Genomic DNA, 22,312 nt, shown 5'->3' with positions numbered 1-22,312 from the left:
AGCTCCGAGCCTCGTGGCATTTTAAATATTCATTTGTTTGTGTGGCTTGTCAGAAGGCACACGGCTCTGCCTGGTCCTGTTTCGCTTCTCTTTAGTCCCCCGCCGTGTCCCCAGGGCCTGGGAGCCCCTGCCCGGTGCTCGCCCTCGGGCCAGGGGTTAATGGAAGTCCCCGTTAGGGACGCGCGGTCCTCGGGTTATTTCCACCACCTGAGCCGTCGTCCTCCTCTGATTCAGTCTCATTTTGCGGTGAAAAGAAAAGGAGGTGACAGGTGACGGGTGGGGAAGGCCGTTCATTCCGGAGAGGAAATTGGATGGCTGGATTCCACCCTCGCCGCCCTGCGCCCGCCGCAGGTCCCCGCCGGCGACAAAGCCGGCCGCCCACACCCAGCCTCCCCCGGGTCTCATTAAACAGGCGGCGCTGCACGGATCGATGCCAGCCAAACGATGACCAGTTGTGGCCCGCAGTCCCGGAACCGGCTCGCCCTGCTCCTGTCCCTGCTGTTCTCCGCAGGTAAACCCTGGAGGCGGGCGGGAGGGGCGTGGTCCGCGCCGCCAGCCGGGCGCCGCCCTGGTGCCCTCCGACCAGCTCACGCCCATGGCGGGCGGTGAGGACCTACTGTGCACAGCACCCTGCTCCCTCGCCCGGGTGCTCGAGGGAGAGTCCGAGGGGCCTTTGCGCACGGCCCTGCCCGTCCGCCAGGCAGCTCAGGTCGCCCGCGGTGTAGATAAGGACACTGAGGCTCCGGGCTCACTTGCCTGAGCCAATACAGCAGGCTGGGGGCTGGGAACCTGGCCCAGGCAGAGCCCCGGTACTGGGGCCACCCCACGGGTGCCACACCAGCTCCCCACGATGTCCCCTATCAGACTCCCAGTTACAAAGATGGGCATGCACCGCTCCGAGCAGGGGCTGACCAGAGAGGCCTCCCTTGCCCTCAGCAGAGGGGCGGCCCAGCACACCAGCCAGCGCCCGCTCTGAGCAGGGCCAGTGCCGTCTCTGCCGGAGGCTTCCTGTCCTTCCTGCTCCTCTTCTGTCCACTGTCTCTGCCTCCGACTCTGTTTCCTCTCTGAGCCACTGATGTCCCCTGGTGGTTTCCAGCCCCCACCACGCTGCTGGGCACAGCTTAGAGGGAGGCCAGGAGGGGCTGGGAGTGGGGGTCCCCAGGCAGAGGCTTCCCATGCATGGGCTCCTCTGGTCCTCACTGTCCCCTGGGGCAGAAGAACCTCTGGTCTCCTCCTACGAATGAGGAAAGGACTCTGAGCAGGAGGCAGCTGCCCCGTCAACTCCTGCTGTGTGAGGAGGGGAGCCGGGCACTGCCCTGAGCCAGCACAGCCTGCTGCTGGCCCCACAGGGGGAGCCAACCTGCCTTCCCCAGGGAGGGGAGGGGGCCGAGGGGGCCAGGTAGCCCCAGGACGCCCCAGCAGTCCTGGCTCCTAGCCCAGGGCTCCCTCGGCTCAGGGAGCTGCAGGGCTTCCTGGTGGCCGCCAGTGGCCAAAGCCGGTGGCGCTGACTGTCCAGTGGTGCTGACACCGTGAGCTAGGTGCAGGGCAGGACCCTTCTATGTGCTGGGCCAGCCCCCGCCAGCCCTGTGTCCACACCCCTGGCTCCTGCCAAGGTGTCCAGCCCCCCCAAGGCCAGCTCCTCCCTGCCGCCCTGCCCACCCCAAGTCCTGTGGCAGCTCTGGGGCCTGTCCCAGAGCCTGGGCCGGTCTTTCTGGCTAGCACGTGGCCTCTGGCTAGCTGGTCCCTCCCAGCTGCCCACAAACAGGTGTGAGTAGAGCCACGGCAGGGCTTCCCAATGGACTGGGACCGAGGCGGGATTGATGGCCACGGTCACCCTCAGCTCTGGCCCTGGCCTGTGGCTCCGCCAGGTTGGGGTCCCACCTAGCCCATAGCATCCCTGGTGGGCTTCCTGGACGGACCGAGGGCTGTGCCCCAGAGCTGATCTGGAAGGACTACGAGGGGCCTGAGAATCTGCTTTGGGACGAGTCCCCAGGGGTGCGCCAGGCCAGGCCAGGGGCCATGCCTTGAGGCCCACTGCCCTGAGCCTCACTTTGCCCTCCCTTCAGTGGAATCATGATCTCTGTCAGCAGATGCTCAATCTGGGCATGTGCAGTCACCTCTGCGTCCAGGGAGAACTGTTTCCCAAGGTCAAGGGGGTCAAGGGAGCCCAGAGGCTCCTGTGCCCCACCCCCAGAAGAGGGTGCTGTCCTTTGGGGAAGGGGCACAGAATTTGAGTCGGGGCACCCCAGCCAGCCTCTGCACCCGGAGCCTGAGGGGCGCCGCCCACCTGCCAGCCCAGCCCCTCCTGGCCTCCCCGGAGGCACAGCCTGGGGATGAGTGTGGGTGCAGCCTAGTAACCTCGGCAGACAGCTCCCAGCTCGTTGGCTGGCGGAGGCTTTGCAGAGCCAGTGCCTCCTGGTTGGAGCAGCGCATTCAGCCCGAGAAGCCCCTTTTCAGCGATACAAATTAGATACAGGATCCCTTTTATGAAGATACTAATTAAGCCTGAGGCAGCGGCTCCAGGGTTTCCATTGTTCAGCCTGCACTCCTGCTCATAAATACCATCCTGGGCCCGCAGGCCGGCAACGAGGGCCTCCCTCCGGAGCTGGGGGTGGGAGAGCAGAGTGCTGGCTCCCCGCAGTGGGGAGGGAGCCTGGGAGGCCTTGGGCAGGGTAGCAGGTGGGCAGGACCACTGGCTGGAGGGGCTGCTGCTAGAACCCAGTCTCCTCTGTGCCCCCCACCCCAGGGCCAGCCTGGTCTGTCAGTGGCCCCACCCAGGAACCAGTGGGATCCAAGCAGGCCTGGGTTCGATTCCTGCTCCCCTGCTTCCCAGCGCAGCCGCGTCACTGCAGGCCTCTGAGCCTCAGTTTCCCTGTCTGTAAAGTGGGATTCCCAAGCCCACCTGCTAGGGTGGCCACTGGACTAGACGGGATGGGCCTGGGAGGGCAGAGTGGCCGCTCAGTTCCTGTGAGTGCCTCCTAGCTGCTGGAGGGGTCCCCGTGAGGGGGCCATGGCTCTTCCCTGGAGGAGCCCCGAGTCCCTGGCCTCAGAGTACACAACCAGGGCTTCTGGGGGAAAGGAGCCAGGAGGCTTCCCGGGGAGGGAGGGCCAGCAGGACTGGACCGCTGCCCATCCTGCCCCTGGGCACAGTGGCCAGGGTCCCACCGAATCTGGTGACCTGTTTTGCAGTCTCCTCCGCGCATTTCCGGGTCTGCGAGCCGTACACGGACCACAAGGGCCGCTACCACTTTGGCTTCCACTGCCCCCGGCTCTCTGACAACAAAACCTTCATCCTCTGCTGTCACCATAACAACACGGTCTTCAAATACTGCTGCAACGAGTCTGAGTTCCAGGCGGTGATGCAGGCGAACCTCACAGCCAGCTCCGAAGGCTACATGCACAAGTGAGTTCCAGCCAGCCCCAGGGCAGGTGCACAGTGACCCGGGGGGAGCGTGACCCCTGGGGAGGGGCCCAGGCAGCCCAACGAAGCCTCCAGGGCCTGCCCTCTGAGAAACCGAGTGCCACGCCCACTCTCAGGCCTGCTAGAGGCTCCCTGGGGTAGAGCAGGTAGAGCAGGTGCCTGGAGTCCCTGGGCCCAAGTTCCCATGTTCATTCAGCCTTGTTCAATAATACGGATCAACACCATCGACTCAGAGGTTGACCCTGCAGTCCTTCCCCTAAAGTGACGAAAACACATTGAGATCAGGCTCCTGAAGGAGGGGACCGAGGTATGGGAGCAGAGATTGCAGGGGGGAAGCAGGGGATGGCTAAGTCCAGGCCTGGAAGATCAAAACGGCCTTTTACTGTGGACCACACCGAGCATCTTCGCACGTGAGGGCCGTTTGTGCTTGTTACTGTGAGCTACCTGAATGTGTCCCTTTGCATTTTGGTCTTTTTATTTATTTATAGGAATTCTTTATATATAAGAAGAAAAATTTTCGTATTGTGCCTTTGATTTGGTGATTTTTTTCTCATACTTAATTTTAATTGTTATGCAATCACATTATTTCCAGTTTTTTCTTTTAGGACTTCTGGGTTTTATATCATAATGAGCAAGGATTTTCCTAATGGGGTTATCAAAAATCCCCCCATGTCATCTCTACTTCTTTTATGTTTTACTTTCTTTTTTAAAAATCTATCATTTATATCAAAAGATTTATATCGATGTAAGTTTTGAGCTAGGAATTCAATTTCATTATTACTGGTGTTGTTTTTTTTTTCCCCAAATGGGGAGGCCACTTGTTCCAACACCATTCACTGAATTGTCCATCTCCTCTCTGCTGGTGTAAAGTGCAAATATCATGTACCATAATGTGCTAAACTGGAGTGTCAGGCAGATGGTGAGACTCTCCTTGATCCGTTGGCTGGTGTCTCCATGTCTCACTCTACTAACTACGGTGAACTTTAGTGTGTTTTCACATCTCGGCTTATTCGCCGGGCTCTTGGTTATATGAACGTTTGAATTAGCTTGTGTAGTTCTGCAAAGAAACAGAAACAAACAAAAGAAACAAACAAACAAAAAAACCCCACCAACCTAATCATGATTTTGAACTGAGATCATTTTGAGTTCATAGGTGAAGCCAAGAAATGACTTTTCATATGTGGACTATTTATCTCCAAGGATACAGTACATTTCTATGGGTTCGAATTTTCCCTTATAGCCCTTCACAGTTTTCTTCGTAGAGATGTTGTACAATAAGCTTTGCATTTATTCCTACTTATTTCTTTTCATGTTGCTATTATAAATAAGGTGTTTCCTTCTACCCTGTCTTCTGACTGCTCAGATGATAAAGGTGATAAAAGCTAATCATTTCTATTTATGAATTTTGTGAATTTCGTTCTCAGCCAACTTACTAAAATGTCTTATCTTTGTAACACTTTTCCAGTTGATTCTCCTGGGTTTCCAGTTAGGATGATTTTGTCTCCTACTTTCTAATGAGTGTGCCTCCCTTCTTTTTTCTTGTCCAAGTGTGTTGGCGAGTACCTCTAAAACAACAGTGTTGGCTCCTCTTTATGGGTCAGGCATTCTTTCTTACCTTCCTCCTAACTTTCACGAGATGCTTCAAATATTTTCCCAGAAAGCATGAGGCTGGCTCTCAGGGTCGATGTATTTTTTCCTAGCCAGGAGACATGGGCTTGAAAGGGGTTGTTGTGGAGTACTGTGAAGGAATTAGCAGGACCGTTGGGGGCAGTGGGCTGGGATCTGAGCCTCCATCTCTCCGTCTGTCGCAGGGACTCCCAGGGCTTTGCATCATGCTGTGCTCACTCAGGGGGAAGCTGCGTCCTCCCTTTGGCTGGGCAGGAGATGCAAACTCCCCTCCTCCCCCCAGGCCAGCTCCCCAGCCTGCCTTCCTCAAATGCACGGCTTCCCCTGAATATCTTGCCATCTGCTCAGGCCTTAGAATAATTCTGTGTGTGAAGTCGCTCAGCAAGCCCCGTCCGTCACAGCGGGACTGGAACCAGGCCTGCAGTTTGACCCGAGCCTTTTCTAAGAACAAGGGCTAATTCGTGAGGGAGCAGAGCAGCGCCAGGACGGGGGTTAGGACCCCGAGGGGCTGCGGGGGCCGTGGAAGCCTCTCGGAGGCTTGGCAGCAAACCAGACTGTGCAGGGGCTGGCGCCTGACGCCTGGGATCCTTGTTCCGGAGCCCACAGGTTTCTATAATCTGCACACTTCCCGGGATTGCACGTGGAATGCGCCACCGTTCCAACCCCGGGGCCACTGGCTACTCTCGAGCAGCTGGACCACAGAGGAAGGCTTTCGTGCAGAGGACGGGACGTGGGAACTGGAACTTGAACTTGCACTTTTACTCCTCGACCTTAAGAAGCGCCCAGGGAGCGCCTCGGGCAGGCTCTGCGCCCACTCTCCCACCTGCCTCAGTAGCCACCCATCCTTAGCCATGTCACACTGGGGAAGATGGGCACAGAGCAGGTGAGCCACCTGCCTGGGGAAGGCGCGTGGCGGAGCCCGGGAGGCCTGGAGTTGCCTGGGAATCCTGGAGCCTCGCGGGTGGATCCGAGGGGGGAGAGGCCCAGGGGGGAGAGGCCCAGACAGGGCTGTGCCGGCCCCTCTGACCTTGGGCAGGTCGTTCTTTGTTGTCCTGCATGCCCTGCCTCTCCCACCAGATGCCAGCAGCCCTCCTCCCACCGTCCTGGCCTCGACCCACGGTGGGGGTGGTCCGCCCACCCCTGCTCCTGTGTTCTCCAGCGTCTTCCTGCCCCCTTCCTCCCTGGGGGGTGGGAGGCCTGGTGTGATGAGCCCCCACAGACCTGGACTCCGCCCACCCGCACTCTGCCTCTGCGTCCTGGAGGGAGGCCGGGGTGTCCAGTGTGCTAAGGAGGCAGGCAGGTGGGAGCCCCAGGCCCAGGGGCCTCCGCCCGAGATCCCTGCAGGAAGTTCAAGGGTGTCTGGGGACCGGGGGTGGCGGGGCCTCCTGGGGTGCAGAGGTGCTGGGACCCTCTCCTGAGGGAACCTGGGGCCAGGAGGGCTCTGAGCTGTCCTTGTGCCTCCAGGACGGTGCACGGGACAAGGGGGCCCTTGAGCACCTGGGGTGACCAGAGGCCCAAGGACAGCTTGGGGCTCTGGCCCCACGAGGGACGACCTGGGGACGGATCAGGCCCTCGGGAGCCCCTGTCCAGCTGCCTGGGCTCCAGGACTGTGGGCCAAGCCCAAGTGGGCTGGTGGCAGAGGGGCAGCTGGGGAGTCTCAGGTGGGAGCCAGCATCAGATTGTCACCAGATGGTGGGGACGGGGCCTGCGTGTGCCTCAGGAACAGGCAGAGCCCACGTGGGCTGTGGCCGTCCTGCCCTGCCAAGCCCTGGGCACACCTGGTCGCAGGCCCTCTGGGGTGCGCTCTCCCCAGCCTCTAGCAGCCGCTCTGGGAGGAAGAGAGCCCAGTCGGGTGGAGGCTGGTGAGGTCACCTGTCCCAGGTGACAGCTAGAGCCGGGTGGGCTCCTTGTCGGGAGACCCTGGACCTGTCGGGCTCCCGGGCTCGCACTAGGTCTCAGCCAGAGCCTGGAGTCCCAGGGTCCCAGACACCTGCACCTGCCAGGGCCACACCCCGGCCAGCGGTCAGCCCAGAGGGGCAGCAGCTGGAGCGTGGCCCCCACTGTCCCTGTGGCTAAGTCAGTGGGAAGAGGGTGACCCGGGAGGGGGCACTAGGTCTCCTTTATTTGCGCTTCTCTGGAGGAACAGGGGTTTCTTGGCCCTGGCAGATGCCTCCCATCACCCGCCGCAGGATGTCACCTTCCGGCCATGCCACGGGTGCTCAGGCCGTCCTGGGCAGGCAGCTGGACACCCGCCCAGGACTCAGGCCCCCAACCCTGGGCCTCCACCCAGGGCTCAGGTGGGCAGGCACCAGGGCAGCAGCCGCCCCTCCCCGTGGCAGGGAACAGCTCGGAGGAGGCGGCTCAGGGAGTCTCCGAAGGCCTGGGCTCTGCTGCTGTGGCATGGGCACAGGGGTGCGGGCACAGGACACAGGGCACAGGGCTCTCCCCACCTCCCACGAGACCCGCCCCGACGGCCTCCTTCCCCGTGTCAGGGGCACCCCGATGTCTGGGTCCCAGCCTCCCCCACGTGACCTCGAGTCCCTTGTAACAGGCCTCAAGCTCAGGGTCCAGCCCCAGGGTGGGGTCAGAAGTCACCAAAGTGTCTTGTCCCCCACTCGACCCTGCCAAGCCCTGCTGGGTGTCTAACTTCCGCTCACCACACGCAGGAAGACTGGAGAGCTTCTAGAACCATCTTCCTGACCCGAGTGCCCTCCGCCTCCAGGGAAGGGAAGGAGCATCCTGGGGACCTGCCCCGGTTCGGGGCCTGACTCGCTGTCACCACTGCAGGGAGCTGTCCACGGGAAGGAGGCCCTGCTCGCCCCGCTCTCTGGGGCTGAGGCTCAGAGACAATGAGAAGAGGCCTGGAGCCACACAGCACTAAAGGACACGCAGGGCCACTCCTCTGTCCCAGGGTCCCGGCTCAGCGAAGGGTGATGAGCACCCGAGTCCTGGGGCCTGGGGACAAATGCTGTTTCTGGCTCCTGCTGTGTCCCTGGCTGAGGAAGTGGCCTCCTGAGGACATCCCAGGTGGAGACACCAGGCGCTGCCTCAGGGCTACTGCTGGGCCGTGGCACCTGCCCTGCTGCATGGACCACCGCGATCCCCGCCACCCCGCCGGCCCGCCCAGCCCTGATGGTGGCCCTGAGTCCTAGACAGGAAGCTGTGAGATCACCTCTCTGGCACCGAGGACTGTGCCCAGCCCAGCTTGTCACATGACCAAGCCCCTCTGAGATGCCCCCCAGGGAGTGGCGGGGACACTGTGACAGGAACAGCCTGCCTCCCTGGGCTTCCTGGGCCCGAAGCCAGACCCTGCCACGGACTGCTGTGTGGCTTTGAGCAAAGCCCTGTGCCTCTCTGGGCCTAGGCCTCTTCAGCCTCTGTCTGGGCCTTCGTTGAAGGAGCCAGCACTTAGTGGGTCCATTCTCTTTCCAGGCCCTTCCTTGAGGCCCCACAGCTTCACCACGGAGCAGGCAGAAGAGTGACCCCTTTCACAGACGAGGGAGCGGCTGCTCAGCTCCCCGAGTTCCACAGGGAGAATTTGCAGAACCAGGGTTTGAACCCGGGTGCCCTGACCTCCACGTCCCCCAGCCAGGCCCAGCAGGACTCTCCTGGGCCCTGGAGCGGGGCAGGGCCGGGCATGCTCGCAGCCTGAGCACAGCTGCTCTGGCCCCAGGAGACGGGGGACTCCTCCATGACTCAGTGACCCTGCCCAGCGCTCCCAGCTGCCACTGTCCCTGGCTCTGCGGGCCTCGCGTCTGCCCCGAGCGCAGCCCCTGCTCTTGACCCTGGGCCGCTCCTCGCACACGACCAAGACCGGCATCCGGGTGGAATCAGTTTCCAGCTCGCGTATTTTTAATTAAAATTTTAAAATCATACCAGGCCTGACTCCCCCCAGCTGGCCGACCTCCAGGGCAGGACAGGGGCAGGAGCTGCCCGGGGACGGGTCTGTGGCCTGGTGGCCCAGCCTGCCACCCCCAGGCAGCGGAGGGGGCCGGGTGGGCAGCAGGTGGACGCCAACACCAGCCACTGGCCACGGAGCGCGATGACGGTGACCCTCGGCCAGGAGCTCTCGGAGGAGGGAGAAGCGGAACAAGCCCTCAGCCAGTGCGCACAGTGGGCAGAGGCAGGAGAGCCCCTCGGTGACACTCGACTACAGCCCTCGGAGCCCCAGGGCCCGAGCCGGGGGGACGAGCAGCTCCCGCCCCGGCGCCACCTCCGGCAGACGACTCTGTCTCTCCGGCGTCTTTCCTCATCGGTCAGCGGGTCGTCCCTCTCGGCACGTGGGCACACGGCGTCGTCTAAGGACTCAGGCCCGGGCCCTTCACGGTGGCTAAGGTGGCTGCTCGCGGTCAGCGAGCGCCAGGAGGTCGTCGGCGTGGAGGCCACTTGGCCATGAGTGAGATCGTCACCAGCTGTGCTCACAGCTGGGCATAGAGACCCTCGGGACCCCGCGCTGCCCTCAGGGCCTTCCTGTGTCCAAGGGCGAACAGTTCTGCAGGACAGCGGAGCCCGCAGTGCACTCTGGGAGGGTCACGGCAGGCTGCCTGGAGGGGGCGGCGGCTGAGCCAGGCGCACGGGAGGTGGCACAGTGCGGGCAGGCGGGCAGCGAGGCCCAGCCTGGGCAGGAGTCCACGCGCCTGCTGCCCTTTGCTCCCGGAACCGGGTGCTGCGCTCCAGGCTGGGTGGTCGGGGCTCAGGTGATGCTCTGTGCCGGGGCTTCCTTCTGCTGGACGCGACCGACCGCAGACAGCTGCCCCCTCCCCGCCCCACCCGTCGGCTCCGCGGCTGCCGTGGGAAGCCACTCTGGGGCTGCAGGAGAGAGGACGTGGGGGACAGCGAGGCCGCCTCCCTGTCTGCCCCACATTCCTGCCCCGATGCCGAGTCAGGCTGCTGCTCCTTCCCGCGGGAAAAATCCAGTGTCCCCTCTGTGGTGGCCGTGGTGGGGACCTGGCCACAGCGACCTGCTGCTTCCCCCGCCCCCCAGTGGGCACCAAGCCTGGAGCGTCGGCCCTGGGGGTCCACACACCTGTCGGGACACAGCCGCCTCCCTGTCACCCCGGCACCCAGCGAGTCCTTGGTCCAACAACTGAGTGGCCAAGTGAGCGGGAGCACTGCTGGCCGGGAGCAGAGGGCGCCTGGCCCTGGCCCAGCCCTGGGAGGCCCAGAGTCCGGAGGAGCAGCCCTTCTTCCTGCAGAGGCGCTGAAGCCAGGGCCGCTCCAGGTCTGCAGAGATCCAGCTCCTGAAAGCTGAGACTGGAGTCTGTGGCCTCTCCTCCAGGCCCAGAGACGGGCCGCGGTTCTCTCAGGAAACACAGCAAAGCCGGACAAGGGAGGAGTGAGAACCAGGTCCCTGGCTACAGCACCATGTGCCCCACTCAGTGGGGTCTGGGGGGTCCCAGTGCCTAGGGGCCTCGTTTGGGGATTGGGGAGCAACAGCTGGGCCCGACTCTGCTCCTGGGTGCGCGTTAGCCCTCCTCCTTGGCGCTGCTGGCACAGCCACCGAGCAGATGTCACAGCAGGGAGCAGCTGTGGCTGGCGTTTGAGGGACTGAGGATCCGGTTCCTCCAACGGCTGCAGGCCCTGCGAGCACTGCTCATGGCTCCGTGGCACCGGGGCCCAGGACACGGTCGGCCCTTGGGTACCAGTCCCCAGCCTCAGGGAGGGGTGGGGGAATGGCGCGGTGACCAGAGGAGGGTCGGGCACCTGGAGACTTCCTGGGGCTAGCGGCCTCCCAGGGGCTGACGGGAGGAAGGAGAAGGCAGGTGGAGAGCTGAGCAGCAGAAGCGCAGCCTGTGCAAAGGCCCTGCGTGGGCAGCGGGCAGACCCCACTCCTCAGGGACCAGCGCTGGCCACGGGGAGGCTGGGCCACACTGGGTCACAAGGCCCTCCAGGAGTTCCGCCACCTCTGCCAGAGGAGGGTGCAGGCCTGGGTGTGCAGTGGAGGGGGGATGTTGGTGGATGAATAAGGAACAGTGGGGGGCCCCCCACCACACAGCCAGAGTGAAAGGCCCCCAGGAAGGGACAGAAAGGCAGGGGACGGTGGGACGGGGGCCACCGTGACTTCTGGCCACCGTGCAGATCCCCGAGCCGAGGCCCTGAATGACATGTGGGGGGTGAGGTGGCCTCCGGTGTCCCCAGGCTCCGCAGCTGCCCAGGGGTGAGACAGGAGGTGTGTGCAGGGTGAGGCCGGGGGGACGGGCAGTGGCCGCCCAGCCACAGGGAGGCCCGAGGGAGGCGGCGGGGTGGACGGAGCCTGCGTGGGGGCCTGGGGTCCTCAGGGCAGGCCCAGGACGGGGGAGAAGGCAGCGGGGCAGGGGGCGGGGCCGAGCCTGGTGCCCGCTGGGAGCTCCCGCGCAGCCCTGGCCGCCTGGGCAGGGCCGTCCGCCTCACGTCCGTCCGTCCGTCTCTCCCCAGCAACTACACGGCCCTGCTGGGGGTGTGGATCTACGGCTTCCTCGTGCTGCTGCTGCTGCTGCTGGACCTGCTGTACTACTCGGCCATGAACTACAGCGTCTGCCAGGTCTACCTGGCGCGGTGGGGCCTGCAGGGCCGCTGGATGAAACAGGACCCCCGGCGCTGGGGGGACCCTGCCCGCGCCCCCCGGCCGGGGCCGCCGGCCCCGCAGCCCCAGCCTCCCCCGGGCTCCCAGCCGCCGGCCCCCCAGGCTGTGCACACGCTGCGGGGAGATGCCCAGAGCCCACCGCTGATGTCCTTCCAGAGCTCGTCTGCCTGGTGAGTGACCGCGGCCAGTGCTGGCCGACTGAGCACCTTCTCTGGATCCTCACTCCTGCTGTGCTTGGCTCTCTGGTCGTCGTCCCTGCAGCTCGGGAGGCTGAGGCAGGAGGACCGCGAGCTCCAGGCCAGCCTCAGCAATCTAGTGAGGCCCTGGGCAGCTGAGGGCGACCCTGTCTCTACAGAAAACGCAGAACAGGGCTGGGTGGCTCCGTGGTCGGGTGCCCGTGGGTCCCATCCTGGTACCACAGGTGAGAGAGGTGGCAGCGCAGCTTGGGAACAAAGCCCACAAGCCGTCGCGCTGGGCGCTGGTGTGGGAGCCGCTGCCGCTGCATGTGACCTGAGGTTCCTGGCTGCAGAGGTAAAGCTGGAAAGGTGCTGGGTGTCCCTGTCACTGACCGGTCAGGGGGGACAGAGGGGCTTCAGGGCGCAGGACACTTCCAGCCTGAGGTCAGGAAACAGGGAATCGCTTGGCTCCTCTTGAGTCACACAGGACGGGGGGTGTCTCGACAGGTGTCCCGCGGGGCCCTCAGGGAAGAGAGGAAGATGGGGTGGGAAGGGCCTTGGAGGGTCAGCCCTTCGGGACAGCTGCCCCAGCAGAGCCCTGTCCACAGGCCCGTCCACATGAGGCCAGCTCCCGTTCCTGCCTGGTTCCGTGCCGTGGGGCCGGCAGACCTAGGCCTGGCTCTGGGCAGGCGCAGGTTGTCCAGGCCCTGGGATCAGGAGCCCACTGCGAGGCTGGCCAGTGCTCAGTCGGGTGCCTGGCTGTGGAGCCCAAGCCAGGGCGGCCGAGCTCAGCCTGGGCACCGGAGCTGGGGCACAGCTTCCCCACCCCCCACGGTGCCCAGAGCCTCCCGCTGCCCACCCCCCGCCCCCTGGCAGCAGCTCCCTCCGGATGAAGGCCTTGCAGGCAGCCCAGGGCCCAGCGCCACTCCCAGCCCCGTGACCGGGTGGACGCCTGGCCCTTCTTGACCTCCCAATTCTGGGGAAGGGGTCAAGGGTAGAGCCCCAGCCCTCCCCAGGGTCATCCTGAGGGTTGAGTTAAACACCCAGCACATAGTAGGTGTGCAGCTCACCTCTGGGGTGCCTCCTGGGAGGTGCAGCCGAGCTGGTCCATGATCACTGGTCACTCCAGGTACCACCGTCCCTAATGAATGACACAAATAATTAACACGAGGCGCTAAGCGGCGGTGCTCAGGGACAGGAGGAGGCAGGCGGGGCCGGCTCCGCTCAGTGGACAGCTGACCCCCTGGGTCCTCTGGGCGGGTCTCCTGTGGTGCCAGGTGATGGAGGACAGAGGGCAGGTCACCACCCCAGGGGAGCAGGGACACAACCGCAGAGCAGGAGGGTGAGCGTCTGCTGGCGACGGGGGCGTCCTGCCCGGGGTCTGTGGCCACAGAACCAGGGGGCACCTGGCACCTCCAGGCCCGCAGAGCAGGGCGGTCTGGGGTGAAGCCGCATTTCCTGCAGCTGGGGCTGGACGTTGGCCAGTGGCCCTCCCCAGCCCCTGGGCACACGTGCGTCAGGACGGCTCCTGCCTCTGGGGCGTGCCAGGGCCAGGTGTGACCGTCGTAGATGGCATCTGGCATCAGAGCCGGGCTGCCCACCTGAGAGGCCTGCCATGCCTGAGGGGCACGTCCAGTCTCACCCCGGAGGCACCGCCCTGCTGGACCCTCAACAGCACCGGCTGCAGGCCCCCTACGTGGCGCTGACTGGGCCCTGGCCCCCAGACAGGACCACCAGCTGCAGCGACAGGGTGGGCACCCGCAGCATCCAGGCCCCAACGCTGGTCCCCACCCCCCTTCCAGCCTCCACGTCCCCCCAGAGGGCCTCAGCTCCTAGTCTGGCCGCATGGCCCCTGCCCGCCTGCCCTGGCCCTCCCGTCCATTCCCCTCTAAATGCCTGCTCAGCGCCTGGCTTCGAGGCACCCATCAGGTTTCCCTGGTAACTCACCCCAGGAGGGAGCTCAGTGGGGCTTCCACAGATGAGCGAACATGGGCTGCAGGCCCAGAGAGGGTGAGTGGCTTGCCCAGGGACACACAGTAAATCATGGGCTTGAGCCCAGGTCTCCCAGCGCCACGCCTGGCCCGAGCCCTGTGCCCCGGCCCGAGCCCTGTGCCCCGGCCCCTGCCCACTCCCCCAGAGCCTCCTCCCACCTCACGGAAACACCCCCCACTCCAGCCCCACGTCCCCGCTCTCCATCAGTGCTGGGCCCGTCATGCCTTCCACATCACCCTGGGGAGCTCCTATTCACCCTAAAGCCTCCTGGCACCCGGCACCCAGGAGCCCAGCCCAGGCTCCAGGGAGGGCTTCCTGGAGGAGGCACCACGGGCGGGGTCCAGGGGCAGTCGGGCAAAGCCGCTCTCACTAGTCACACCACAGGAGTCAGAAACGGCCCTGAGCCACCCAGACCAAGGACCCTGCCCAGGCCTTGAGTCTCGGTTGGCAGAAGGCCACAGCAGGATGTTCAGGATCCACCGTCCAGAAGAAGGGGCGGGCCATGTCCCCAGTGGCTGGGTCTGTGCCGGGCTTCTCTGCCTTGTGCCAGGAGTAAATGGTGACGCTACGCGGAGGGTCGGGGAGCAGCCAGGAGGGAGGGGCCAGCGCTGGGGTCCCCGCTGCCCCCTGAATCTGGGGCCTGGGCAGGCCTGCTGCACCCTGGTTCCGGGGGCCAGTCGAGGTCCTCCAGAGCTGGGAAGGGATCCAGGCAGGGAGCAGCCCAGGCGAGTCCCAGGGCAGGGTCAGGACTGAGGAGAACTGGGGCCCAGGAGCCCCGGGCCCTGGGCGCTGCCCCCTCCCGGTTCCTAGCCCCTCCGTGGACCCCCTGGCTGGACCTGACCCTGCACTGCGCCCCCACGACTCAGATGCAGACCCCGCCTTCTCCCCAGCTCTGCCTGTGCCCGCAGCCCGCCCAGCCCGGGGTTCCCCTCCTGCCGCCCAGCCCGGGGTTCCCCTCCTGCCGCCCAGCCCGGGGTTCCCCTCCCGCCGCCCAGCCCGCAGCCCCCCCAGCCCGCGGCTCCCCTCCCGCCGCCCAGCCCGCGGCTCCCCTCCTGCCCGTCCCGTGGTTGTCCCCCCAAGGGCCTGACCCCCCCTCTGACTGACTCACCCCACAGAGTCTGACCCCTCCAGGCAGCTCCTGGACACTCAGGGACACGGTCAGCCAGCACACCCGTGCCCTGCTGCCCACGTCGCCAGGACGGAATCTCAGCTCTGTCCTCGGCACCTCCCCCTTACCCGCGGCCTCTCAGCCATGATTTGAACATGAATCTGGAACCCTGCCCTCCTCGACCCTCCTCCCAGGACACCGTTCTGCGCCTTCTTCTCTGCCCCATCAGGGCCTCCAGCTCTCCCTGCTCCTCTCCTGCCCGCAGCTGAGCGCCTTCAAAGCACTGAGCAAACCCTCTCCCTGCTCAGCCCAGCCACAGTGGCCTGCTCTGCCCCAGGACCTTTGCACCTGTCCCCACCCTCCCCAAACAGCTCCCCTCCCAGATACCTGTAGGACTCACTGCCTCCTTCCCACCTGGTGCCTGCTCGGAGTCACCTGCCAGAGGCGTCCTGTCCTGGGTCTGCAGAGCCGAAGCCCCCGCCCCATCTCGCCATCCCTTACCCTGCCCTGATCCTTGGTTGGGTTTGCCGCAGCCTGACGCCGCCTTCCTGTTGGCTTTGGTCTGTGGGGATCGGTGTGTCCCAGGGTCAGTGGAGCCCCCCACACCAGGGCAGCACCTGGCACATGGTGGGCACCCAGGAACCAGATGCAGAGTGGGCGAGTGCCTTCTGCCCGGCCTGGTGCGCAGGACAGTGAAGAGTAGCCCGGGCAGCTCTGCGGCTGGACACCCCGGGCTCTGTTTTATGGAGGAGAAACTGGGGCCAAGCGGGCGGCTTAGTCACCTTCGGGGTCAGGTGCAGGGGGACTGGATTCCCGCCAGGGCTCACTCACCCTGGGGCAGGACCCAAGTGTCCCCAGGGGACAGGAAGTCAGTTCCCAGGCGTTGGCATGTCAGGCCCTCTCTGCTCGGGTCCAGTGGCCACTGAAGCAGCCTGGCGCCCCCTGGCCTGACCATTTGAGGGCCGCCAGCCACCAGGCGGGGGAGGAGGTGCCGGGCCGGCCGCGGAGTGGGCTCTGCTCCTTTGGGGTCTCTCCCTTCCCTGGCCCTGCGGGGAAGGTCCTTCCTGGCCCTCAGAGCCTTGGCCGAGGCACCAGCCGATGCCCATCTGTCCACCTGCTTCCTTCCTGGGCAAGGCACCGGCCCGAGGACCCCCGGGCACGCAGTTAGCCGTGCCACACCCCGGCTCATTTCACACCAATTTTACTCCTGGCCACCCTCGAACAGAGCAGCCAGCTCCTGCCCTAGGTCCTGGTGCACGGGGAGCCCAGGCACCCTGTTGGACGTCCCCCAGCCTCAGTGCTCCTGTCTGTAAAACAGGCACCGACAGATTCACCTGCAGGAGGATCCTGAGCTCAGAGTAGGGCCCAGTGTGCGGTGACCTGCAGAGGACAGGGACCATCCTCATCACGGGGGGTCAGAATGACCAGGAGAAGCCCAGCCCCCGAGTCCACACGTGGCCACAGCCACGGCCACCCGGGTGCTCTGCCCTCCCCAGTCGCTGACCACCGTGCGCCTGCGATTCTGCGTCTCGGTTTTCTCTGTGAGCGTCCCTCCCACCGGCCGTTGTCCTGTGGATTCACTTAATCTCTCTAAATATCGCTTCATCAGCGACGAGGCCCGTGAGCAGCATTAATTGAGCCATTTTCCTGCCGCAGAGCGGGGCTCAGAGGCTCTGTGGTGGTGGTTTTGTTTGACTTCTGTTTTGGTATGACAAGTACTGGTGGCGGGGCTCAGGGACAGCAGCCTGGGGGGCGGGAGCCAGCGAGATGGCTTCAGCTGGTCTGTGCCTCTTGAATCGTTTCCTGCCATCAAGTTCCAGCGAGGATGGGGGGGTGGTGGCCGTTTAATGGCCCTGCCCACCCGTGCCTGCCATGTGGAGGTGGCGTGGTGGCAGCTGGTCCCTGCGCCCTCTGGGCCCACTCCCTGGGACGCTGGTGGGTGAGCGCCTTCCCTTCCGTGGTTAATTAATTCCGCTCCCTCTCCTGGAGCGTCCCATTTATTTTACGGCGCCCCCAGGACAGTTGCTAATCGCAGTCATTTCCATAAAGCAGCGTTTATTTCCCAAATCCTCGTCCTCGCGCCTGGAGACGCGCCTCCCCGGAACTGTTTACTTAATCCATTTTTAATTGACTTTAAATCAAGTCGCCTGTTTAGGAAACGCAGACCTGCCCTAGCCTCGTCCAGAGGGCTGGGGGTCCTTCCTGCGGACCCGACCGCCCGCCGTCCCTGGCAAGAGCTGACCCTCAGATTGCGGGGGTTTGGGGAGCCGTCGTCAAACGTGGCCGCAATTAAAAGTGAAATTATATAAGCGTGTGATTAATTCAGCTCTAATAGACGCCAGGGTGGCCAACACTGAGGACATGGCTTCCTAATTATTCTGCTGGGTTCAGGGTCTCGGTACTCTTGGGGAGGTGGGCCTCTGTCATGTCTGCAGGGCTGCGTGTCCCTCCCTTCCTGAGCGGCAGCACCGTGGCCATATTTACCCACAGACACTGGCAGCAGGGGCCTGGGTTGCGGGCCGCTTTGCACCCTGGTTTCCTGGGGCGTGTTGACCCTGAGAACAGGCTGCGGAGCCTTGGCCAGCCGGCCCCGGGCTGCCAGGGTCCCGGCTGGCACGTGGCCACCCGAGCCACCTCGCCTGCCCAGCCGTCTGTGGGCCTCACTGTGGGGAGTGAATGTCCCGGGTGAACTTGAAAGAGAACCGCGGCCTGTTCCTGGGACACCCACCGACAAGCTGCGGGACACCTGTTCTGGGTCCCTCCCTGACTCCTCCCAGCCCCTGGGCCTTCCTGGACAGAGCAGGGGCGGGAGGCCTCCGTCCCCTCCGTACCAGGAGCTATCGAGGGCATCTCTTTGCCAGCTCTCTTGCACCGTCCCTTCCGCGTCTCCCACACGGTGCTGGGGGGGGCGGGTGTCACCTAACATGTCGTGGAGGTCACCAGAGAGCCACAGGTGCTGGGAACAGAAAGAAGGACGCAGAGCCCCTGCCCCGGGACCCGGCCAGGGGTGCGTGGAGAAGCCGCCCTGCCCCTCGGACTCTGCCTGGAAGGATCCGTGCGTGTGGCCAGGGCCGACAGATGGAGGGAGGCTCGGAGACCACGCAGGACGTGTGTCCAGGGTGCATCGAAGGGGCCCTGCGACTGCCCCCTCTGTCCCTGGTTTCCCCAGAGCTCCCAGGTCTCTGCGGGGGACGGCAGCTTTGGGCAGTTCAGGCACAAGGACCCTCAAAGACACCTTCCTGGGGTCTCACAGGGACAGGAGTCTTCTGTGGACTCGGCCCCTTCAGTGGCCCCAATTTCCTGCTGCCCAAGGCCATCTCTGAGCCTCCATGTCCCTCTTTGTGACCTTGGGGAAGTCCCTGCTTGCCTGTCTTGGGGGACCTCAGGAGAGTGGGGACAGGCCCCTAGGAGCTCAGCTCTCGGGGGGTCAGTGCCCGACAAGCCCTGTCCCTGAGACCCTACCTCTGGGCAGGCAGGGGACCCCGCCGCCCCACCCTCCGGCTGGCACCTTAATTAAAACGCCCAGGGACTGCGGTGAGCAGGCTGCCCGCAGGTGAGTCGTCAGCAGACCGTAAAGGTCCCGGGGAAGCTGCGGATCACTAGCCGTTGGGAGCAGAGAGGGTGTCCCCGGTGTCAGTTTGACAGGAATTCCAGGTCACCGCTCGGGGCTGCGGAGAGCATAAGGTAGAGAATGAGGAATCACCTTAAAGAGAGAGGAACGAGGCCCTGGGAGGGGCGGCTATGACTGTCCCCAAAACCAACTTGGCCCAGGGGCTGGTAATAGGCCCCCGTCCAGATCTGCCGCGGGCGAGGGACACGGGACCGTCTCCATCAGCGCGGCTCAGGAAGGGCGGCTCCTCCTCCATGGAGACTCTGGCCCTGGCTGCTAAAATATTTGCTTCCAAGAATAGAGGCTGTTGGCACAGCAGACGCCTCCCAGCCTGGGCCCTCGCTCCGGGACCTGAGGGCGCCGCCCCTCACCCTTGTCTTCCGGTCCTTTCCAAGGCTCCCTGGAGGTGCTGGGGGACTTGTCTCCAGGCTGCTTCCAGACCAGGGCTTGGGGGGCGCTGGGTGCTGTGGCCGGGGGTGAGAGGACAAAGCTCGTGGTCTCCTGGGACGGCATGCCAGGTTGTGCAGAGCCCAGCTGTGTGACCTTGGGCGGGCTCTTGACCACTCTGAGCTGCAGTGTGCACCCTCTGCAGAGACCAAACACTCCGCCTGCAGGGGCTCCCGAGGAGGGCTCCGAGGATACGGGGAGGACTTGGTGCAGCACCTCTCTAGGCAGGACCCCGAGCCCACCCCACTCCCCGTCTCCCTCCACCCCTTGGGGAATGGGGCGCCTGCCGGGCACAGCACCCCCCCTCTCTGTTGGAGAGTGCTGAGGGCCTGGGTCCAACCGAGAGCGGGTACCTGGAGTTCTGTTGCTTGGTGACTCCGGGACCTTCGTGTCCCCAGGGAGGCTGGCCTCAGATGTCCAGGATTCAGGACAGAAGCAGCCACCGCTGGGCGCTGGTGGCCACCTGGGCAGAGCCAGGAGGGGCAGCCGCAGGGGTGCCATCTGCCTCCTTCCCAACGGCCACCCCAGGCCAGGGACCCCAGAGACGCTTCCCTGGGGCCTCAGGGGCAGGGGCTTCCACGGCCTCAGCCCCTTGGGCAGCCTGGCTTCCAGGTCCCCTGAGGGCTGGGCCGTCCTGCTGCCCAGTGCTGCTGCCTCTGAGCCTCCAGCCCCGTTGTGGACCCGCACCGTCCAGCTACTCCCACAAACGTGGCCCCCGAGTTCCCAGAGCCAGGGCCCTCTCCTCAGGCACCGGAGCAGAGGGACCTCAGGGGGTCTCTGTCCAGCGCCCCCGTCCCAGGAAGGACCCCAGTCCTCCCCCGCCCTGACTTCCTCCCAGCACCGACGCTCATCCTAGCTGCGCGGGGGCCCAACTCCAGGTGTGTCCCATCCGTGTGCGCGGAGTGGAGAGCTGTACAGGGCTCGCATCTTCCCAAGCCATCGGTCATGGGACTCCACTAAGTGATGCTGTCCAGGCTGGTTCAAGGAAAATGTGGAGCAGCAGGGGGTCTGGGGAGAGCCCCAAGCCCATGGGCAGAGCCAACCATGGTGGGTGGAGGCAGGGAGGCTGAGGGAGGCCTGGTGACGAGGCCCTGTTCTGGAGGTGGATAGAGACGGTGGAGGGCCTGGACCTGGGGGCAGGGGAGAGAGCATGCCAAGGACTCCCGGTGTGACTGCAGTGACCAGTGTCACCACTGGTCAGGAAGGACAGCGCTCAGGGCTGAGGTGGCGGGCACAGCGTGGGGGGTGTACAGCCCTGACCGTGCTGAGACTCTGGGCACAGAGGAGAGGCGCAGGGGCAGCGGTGCATCCCGAGTGGCCAGGACCGGTCACAGGCCAGCAGGGCTGAGAGGTGCCCAGAGGTCAGGTGTGTCCCCAGGAGGCGGGGACACTGCCCCTACCTGGGAGATGGCCTCTCCCTGGCTGTGGTTCCAGGGGAGATGAGCAAGTGAGCCGGGTGCGTGTGCACGGGCGGTGGGCGTGGGTGTCGTGGGGCCTGGGTGCCTTGGGCTCACTCACGGGCTTGGGTTTGACCTGGTCGCGCCCTGCCCTGCTCGGGTGCCAAGCAGCAGGGACAGCGGGGGTGGCCGCCCAGCCCCAGAGCACAGACTGGAGGTGCCAGGGCCACGCAGCCAGAGCTGAGAGGACAGGACGAGGCGCGGCCCAGAGCGGCGGCACCTTCACTCCCAGCTGGGCTCTGGGCCAGGGCAGGGACACACCCAGGTCAGGTCCCATGGCCGGGGCGCTCCCCGCAGGCCCGGCACCCTACCAGTTCGCCCCGCCAGCCCCTCAGAACCGTGCCGGGGCACCTCCTCCCCGGGCCTCCCTGCCGCCCACTCTGCCCAGCAGAGCCATGGGTCTGTCTCGCTGGCCCCGCGGGAACAGGGGCTGCGTCCTGCAGAGTCCTGGACGGGCATCCGGGCCCCTCCCTTGGCTCCCTGCCCTGGGCTCGCTGGTCACCTTGGGCCCTGTCCCCCCAGCCTCGTTCCCTGTGTGAGATGGCGGAGGCCGATGGCTCTCTGACCCTGCATCTGCTAATGGAGCCCTGACTGGGGACAAGAATGGATGCAGAATGCTCTGAGAATTTCAGGGCAGGAAGCGCAGTCTCTTCCTGGGGAGCAGGGGGTGGGGGGTGGACAGAGGCTGCCGCCGGAGGAGGCCTCCCGGAGCCGTCCGTCCGTGGCATTTAATGCGGAGTGCAGGCCTCCGTCAGAGCAAGGGCATCAAATATTTACAGACAGCATTAAAAATTAACCTCAGGATGTGGCTGTTCCCAGAAGTCAGGGGTGAGGAGACGGAGGAGGCTGCCGGCCGGGCACCAGCAACGGCCGCTCCCAGGCCAGCCCAGCTCCTGTGGCCCAGTCCCAGAGCCATGGCAGCCTCCACCCTGCGTCTGCACAGGCCCCTGGCTGTAAGCCCTTTGGGGGCTCCCAGTGGCCTGCAGGCACGGACAGCCCTCAGCTCAGCATCCCCAGCCTGGCCCTTCCTCTCTGGGTCTCAGATTTGCGGGATGGAAAGGAATGAATCCCGCAGATGGGAGGAGGCCAAGGTGGAAGTGGAGACATTCCAAGAACCAAGGGCAGCAGATGCAAAGGCCCCGGGGCAGAGAGCAGGGCCCTGTGCCTCAGAAGGGAAGTCAAGGTAGCACAAGGGAGGGAGGGAAGGGAGCTGGAGGCCACCAGATAGGCTCCATGTCTGCAGCCTGGGAGGAAGGGGTAGCAGAGGGGCAGGAAGTAGGAAGGGGTGCCCATGGGCCTGACCGGTGGGTTGGTGGGAATGGGCAAGAAGTGGGGCACCCAAGGACTGAGCCAGAGGGCACATGGGGTGGGCTTGGCACTGGGGATCAGCAGAGCACAGGATCCTGGGTTGGAGGCCCCACGACTGTAGGAGAGAGAGCAGCGCAGGAGGGGCCGGGAGGAGCCCCCCCAGTGGGAGGCAAAGCAGGAGGCTCAAGACAGTGCTCTGGGAGGAGCAGGGGCAGTCGAGGGGCTGCTGACTGCCCTGCTTCTGCCCACTGTCCCCATGTCCCCACAGCACGGAGCCAGCAGGGAGTTCCACAGGTACCTGGGCACCGTCCCAGCCCGCGCCCCTCCCCCTCCGTGGGATTCTGCACTTTCCGGGACAGTCGGCTTCTGAGGGCAAGAAGGGGAGGCTTCGAGTTAAGTCCTCCCAGAGTGCTGTGCGCCCCATAGGACAGCCTGCCACAGCCACAGCCACGGAGACACACTCTGCGGGAGACCCAGCAGGGGTGGCTGGGGGACCGGGGGCAGCTGGGGACACTGCACAGGATCTCTCAGGGCAACTGTTCTTCTTGCCTTTTTTTTTTCTTTTGGTACCAGGGACTGAGCTCAAGGGCACTCGGCCACTGAGC

The 22,312-nt window shown here is 64.6% G+C and overlaps 2 protein-coding genes across 8 annotated transcripts in view; one reads left to right on the top strand and one right to left on the bottom strand.

Moving 5' to 3' along the window:
- PARVG (parvin gamma) overlaps nucleotides 1–22,312 on the bottom strand; it is a 124,635-nt gene that overhangs the window by 42,417 nt on the left and 59,906 nt on the right. The gene's annotated exons all lie outside the window — the stretch shown is intronic.
- Nucleotides 1–22,312, top strand: part of SHISAL1 (shisa like 1) — a gene marked incomplete at its 3' end in the record, with an annotated part of 98,224 nt that overhangs the window by 62,109 nt on the left and 13,803 nt on the right. For 6 of the 7 annotated variants that reach the window (XM_081311845.1, XM_081311844.1, XM_081311847.1 and 3 more), the window contains exons 2-4: nucleotides 413–511; nucleotides 3,190–3,403; nucleotides 11,462–11,783. In XM_081311845.1, coding sequence (XP_081167971.1) covers nucleotides 445–511; nucleotides 3,190–3,403; nucleotides 11,462–11,783 — 603 coding nt within the window. In that variant the 5' untranslated portion in view covers nucleotides 413–444. Of the gene's footprint in view, nucleotides 1–412; nucleotides 512–3,189; nucleotides 3,404–11,461; nucleotides 11,784–22,312 lie in introns of those variants that run through there. The other variant, XM_081311842.1, reaches the window with a different exon arrangement.

Source organism: Spermophilus citellus (assembly GCF_964194105.1).
Source record: "Spermophilus citellus genome assembly, chromosome: 10".
NCBI lineage: Eukaryota > Metazoa > Chordata > Mammalia > Rodentia > Sciuridae > Spermophilus > Spermophilus citellus.
The sequence above is the reverse complement of the archived record's forward strand: the minus strand, read 5'-3'. Positions and strand labels throughout refer to the sequence as shown.